This window comes from Tupaia chinensis, unplaced genomic scaffold (assembly GCF_000334495.1).
Source record: "Tupaia chinensis unplaced genomic scaffold, TupChi_1.0 Scaffold000290_1, whole genome shotgun sequence".
Taxonomy (NCBI): domain Eukaryota; kingdom Metazoa; phylum Chordata; class Mammalia; order Scandentia; family Tupaiidae; genus Tupaia; species Tupaia belangeri.
Window position 1 is genome coordinate 854,710 of NW_006159775.1, and position 5,767 is coordinate 860,476.

A 5,767-nucleotide genomic window follows, 5' to 3' on the forward strand; every position below is an offset into this window, starting at 1 on the left:
AGAAGCCATGGTCACACTGCAGTCCCTTCTCTGTTCTCCATCCTGTTGGGGTCTGGGGCATGCATGGACACATGCTTGGCATGTTTCTCAAGCCTCAGCGGGCAGGATTTAGACTAAAGTTGGCTATGTGGGTGAGATCTGGTTACCTTAACTACTAGGCTACAGGGCTGAATCTGAATAACAGTTCATTTGCTCTTTGCCTTTAGCACCATTCCTAGAGACTTCCAAATGGTGGTTGTGGTTTTTTAAAAATAATTTTCCTGTTTCACTGGTGAGCAGGCCAATGGAGCTTCTCGTGCTGTGATGCTGGAAGACTTCAGGGGTTCTGGAACTTAAAACTTTTGAGCCCTTCATGCCTTCTGCTTTTAGTTTACTGGTAAAATAGTCTTGGTCTCTGACCCTACACTATTCCATTTTATTCTCCTATTGCCCAGTTTTTGTTCTTTACTATGTTTATGTATCTAAAATAGCATTTATGTTTTTTGTATACCTCTTTTCTTCCAAAATGCTAGTTTTGTGAAGACAGAAACATGATCTGTTTTGTGCAGTGTCACATCCTAGTACTTGATAAATACACCCCATCTGTCAGAGACTGCCATCACAACGCTGGCAGTCATGTTGGGCAGAAAGGAGGGTAAGTGGGTAGTCACAAAACATTCTAAAAGTGCTGGGGGCTGGCAGGTGGCGTGGTGGTTAAGGATGCTGAACTCCCACATGGCTTGTCTTGGTTTGAGTCCTTGCCCTGGCAGCTTGCTTTCTCTCTCCTTCTCTCTCTCTCCCTTTCTCTCTCTTTCACTGAGTCTGCCCCTCTCTGGTCAAATTTAAATAAATAAATGGATCAATAAAGTTAAATAAATAAAATAATTCTTAAAATTCTAAAAGTGCTTTGAAAGAGGAGCTTATTTGCAGGGTACTCAAACTCTGATTGAAGACAAGTAGTAGTATTGGCATACGTCAGAACCAAAATGGAGCATACATATTATCGTAAGCATCGTTAATGTAAGCTACTAGGCTCATGGAATCCTGGAGCCTCTTTCTACACCACCAGTGAGGCAAATTAAAACTACATTGCTATGGATCTTACAGTTGGATATTTATCAAGTATTTTCCAATTTCTTCCTCTAACATCAGCTTACCACAGTTATTTATGTCTTCTATTGTTGGGGTCAAAGTCTGCCTATGACAGTGACAGAAAGCATTTGAAGACATGGGGCCAGCAGGTGGTGTGGTGGTTAAGGGCTCTGGACTCCCACATGGTTGACCATGGTTTGAATCCTGGACCTGGTGGCTTGCCTTCTCACTTTCCCTTTCTCTGTACCTCTCTGCCTCTCTGGTCAAAAAAAAAAAAAAAAAAAAAAAGTTAAAATAATTTTAAAAAAAGAAAAAAGAAAGCATGTGACTACTGAGAGCAAAACTACTTTTGTTGATAGTGCATTCACTTTTGTTTATGATTTCATATACTTACGAAGGATAACTCCTCATAGGATTATTGGTAGAATTAAATGAGTTCACAGTTTAATGTGGACATTAATAAATATTGTTTTTTTGGGAAAGTCATGATGCATTTTTGCAGAGGAAAACATAGAAAAGTACATCATGACTTTCCCAATGACCTAATAGCAGCTTTCTGAATTTCTGCTCTTCTGGAAAAAACTAAAAACATTTTTGCGCGAGAGTACATACCAATCACTGGGGAGGGAGCAAGTGAGAAAGCACACTCCTCCCTTTTCCATTTTGGGAGTTTTGGGCATGCACCTGTGCCTGTCATTTTTTCAAGCCACCGGGTCTGGTACTTGAACTGTGCAGTCAGCCGTGTGGGATCCAGCCACGTCGGATCCTGCCACCTTAACCACCATGCTACTGCTGGACTCAACAATATTTTTAAAGTTTATTTTTATTCATCTAAGTTGAGAGAAAGACAACATTGCCAACAAGGTCTTGATGCCACATTCCACCCCAGCCTTCATCTATCCTTGCAAATGGGAACCTTGTGGCCAGTGTCCTCAGATCCCCACATGAATCAGCAGCCTTCCATGTGCGATCGTCTCACAGAGCATCACATTCTACCTCCGTACCACTGTCTGGGCCCAGCTTTTTAATTTTTTAGTAATTTTTTTTTACAGCATATACCATTGACCAAAGACTTTTATTTGCCATTTACAGTTTGAATCAAATTGTTTGGTTAAAAAAAAATTTGGTTTTTTTTGGAGAGGTTTTTTACCCTAGTGTGCTTACTGAAGAGGAGAGAGAGAGAGACAGACAGACAATGATAGGGAGAGTGAGAAATCACCCACCAGGGCAATGAACATGCCACAATCCCTTTTCCTCCTCTTAACTCCCAGGATCTTGGACACACACGCACAAGCTCCTAGGGTGATTTTGAAGCCACGTGGTCTAGGACATGAACTGCAGTCAGCCATGTGGGAGTCCAGCAGTGTAACTGCTATGCTATCTGCTGGTCCCAATTCAGTTAAAATCTTTTCTTTCTTTTTTCTTTTTTTTAAAGAATTATTTAATTTTATTGTCATTATTCTATTTATTTTTTGAAGTTGGCCAAGGAGAGACAATGAGAGAGAAGGAAAGTGAGAAAGTAGGACCAGCAGATGGCATAATGGCTACATCGCTGGACTCCCATGTAGTCGACCTCAATTTGAGTTCCAGACCCGGTGGCTTAAATTCATGCCGGGCACGTGTGTGTGCATGCCCAAGATCCCAAGAGGAGAATGGAGGAGAAGGGATTGCGGGGAGCATACATGCCCTATACACGCCCTATAGCCAAAACCTCTCAAGAAAAAAAAGAAAGCAAGCTGCCAGGTCCATTACTCAAACCATGGTCAATCATGTGGGAGTTCAGCTGCCTTCACCACCACACCACCTGCCAGCCCCCCATTTCAGTTAAATCTTAATAATTGAAGAACAGCCTATCTGGTGCTACAGATTAGAAATTAGTGTGGACAATAATGACTACTAAGGGCACGTTTGACATCTCTCAAAATATCTAGTCCCAAATTACAGAGTAATTTACAGGGGGTAAATATCCTTTTAGCATGTCTGAACAGTGTATGAATATATTACACTGACCTCAGAATAGCCTAGGTAGTACTATTATTAAAGACTGAGTCAGCCAAGAACATTGGGACTCAACTGGTGTGATACAGACAAGATCCATGTTTGCCACTGTACCAGTGTGTTCTGAGCCAGGAATGTGTGCTAACTGGACTTAATGAGATCCTACTGAGAAGTATGCACCTGTTGATAGGATGTAAAATACCCTGGTGCTTATTTTTTGTATGCCACTCTGACCTACCAGGCTGAAACCTTCCTGGTATTCAATATGAATCACTGGTACAGGGAAAAAAGCGAAAAATTTGTGTATCTTCAGATTATAGGTCCTAGTTAAACAATCTTTTACTCCACCTTGATCTTTGTGATAAATTGGAATTGTGGGTACATGTGGACATGGCAAGAGTTGACATGTAAGTGCTCGAGGCTGTGAACTTTCCTAGCTTTGACCCTTTCACCCTTGCCTGCTTTGTCTACCGGTGTGCCCAGTTCCCCACGCTCAGAATCCTCCTTATCCTGCCAGGTGTAGTTAAAGAAACCTTGCCAGTTCATTTCACATAGACATTAAAGAGAAGCGCTTCACAATTCTGGCTGTGCAATAGTATACTTTTGGGGGAGATTTTACAAAGTTCACATGCTCTGGACCCACTTTGAGAGATTTTTCACTGAATTGATACAGTTCTCTTGAAAAATTAAGAGTGAATTTTCTTTAAAAACTTAAGTGATTCTGATACGCAGCCAAAGTTGAGAGGCTGTCTACACCAGATGTGAAGCTTGGCACTCAACTACCCTGTTTCTACTATGAGATTAGCTTTGGTCACAGGGAGGAGAAAGATTGTAGTCTTTCTGGAGTGAATAGTACCTGTTTTCTAAATTACACCCTTTCCATGCTCCACTTCCCTAGGTGATAGAGTATAGGAAGATCCTCTACCTTCCCATGCAGCGGTGCAGAATTCTCAAAGGAGACATGCCCTCTGAATGATGGGTGGTTCCTGAGCCAGGTGGTGGTGCAGTGGTAGTGCAAGTGGACTCACATGGGAAGGGTTCTGGATTCTCTATGTACATGCATGTGTGCCTGTAAGCGGCGTTGACAGAGTAATCACAGTGTGAAAGATCACAGTGTGAAAGCCCTGTTAGCGCCTATCTTTGTTTCTTTCTCCCTGTCTCTTTCGTGAAGAGATAAGTAAACTTGACCAACTTCCATTCTGATTTCTTGGGCTATGCTTGTAGGACTTCCTAACACATTTTTTTGTGCCTTCAAGTAGTCTTGTGAGCCACTTCTCAGATGAATGTTTTCAAGTGCATAAAATAAAATACATAGCATTACAAAAGAGACAAATCAAATTGAACTGTACTTACCAAAGTAAAGTATTTTTACAATAATACATGCCACTTCATTAACACATTAAACACATTTAAGAGTTGGTCGAACAACTGCCCTTAATTCTAAGGAGTGATAATTGTAAGCAGTATTTTGAAATACCTTTGTGATATAAACAACGGTTTTCAGTTGGAGAGAGTCACAGGTACTGATAATATTGCTATAGCTGTTGCAAACATTCACAATTGAAAACAACGCTACATTGCACTTTCTGTTTGTGAAAATAAACATGTAGTTTTTCTTACCTAGACTCAAGAATACCTGAAAAATCTTATATGCTCAGGTTAAGCATATTAATATGTTAGTCTTTTTACAGGTATGAAACAATAGCTAAAAGCTGGTTTTTCGTAATTGCATTGGAGTTTACTTAATTATGTATTTCTAAAGCCTTTTGATTGTGAAATTCACATTAGAGTAATCTTTTTTCCTTCTTTTTTAAAATTCATTATTAACAATACCAGATTTTATGCAAAACATTAGGTAGTTCTTTGAACCCCCCCCCTCCCCATTCTAATGAAAGTGATTTGATGTTACAGGAATACAAGCGCAAGTTAGCCAGAGTTTCCCTGGTACGCAAAGAACTCAGGTCCCGGATCCAGAGCCTGCCAGACTTATCTCGATTGCCCAATGTCACTGGCAGCCACATGCACCTGCCCTTTGCAGGGGACATCTACAGTGAAGATTGATGACCAGTCTCTTTCCATGGCCCAGGACTTTGCAAGAGATGGAGACAGGTTAGGTGGATAGTCCTGTAGCATTATTTTTGTATATTGTTGAGAGAGTGATGCTAACAAAAGAAATGACAAGTAATTTATAAAATTGTTTAAAATGTTGATTTGTTTACTATTTTATTGGTAAGTTAAACATGACTTAGTTTAAACAAAGTGATGATCTCTGTGTATTAATAAGCTCACAAGTAGTGATTATTTTCAAAAGATCTTTTTGTAAATTTCTTTGATCCAGGGCCTTGTGAGAAAGTCCATGTTTCTATTTCTTCCTGTATTTTCAATTGTTTTCTTTATTAAGTATCTAATCACTGCATACTATGTAATTCCTAATGGGGAAGAACTAATCAGGAGTTGGTTGAGATTTTATTGTTGTATAGTTAGGACTTGATTATAGAAGGGACTAAATGTTCCAACTTAATCTTCACCCTTCTTCCCAACCAAACTATCAGTTCTCTGCCTCTCCATGCCTTTGATTCTGTATTCTTAGAGGTCAGTAATTTAACACTAAATATGGATGCCACTTGCCTGTCAGATCAAAGCCTACAGAACTTTTCCCCGACAGCACTGTAGGGGATCCATTCCAACTGCCAGTGTA

General features: G+C 40.2%; 1 protein-coding gene across 1 annotated transcript in view; it reads left to right on the top strand.

The window, feature by feature from the left end:
• Positions 1-5,761, top strand: part of RPRD1A (regulation of nuclear pre-mRNA domain containing 1A) — a 66,045-nt gene extending 60,284 nt beyond the window's left edge. Inside the window, exon 7 of the mRNA XM_006150521.3 lies at positions 4,981-5,761. Within this exon, the coding sequence (XP_006150583.1) occupies positions 4,981-5,130 (150 nt within the window). The 3' untranslated portion in view covers positions 5,131-5,761. The remainder of the gene's footprint in view (positions 1-4,980) is intronic.
• The last annotated feature ends 6 nt before the right edge of the window (positions 5,762-5,767 follow it).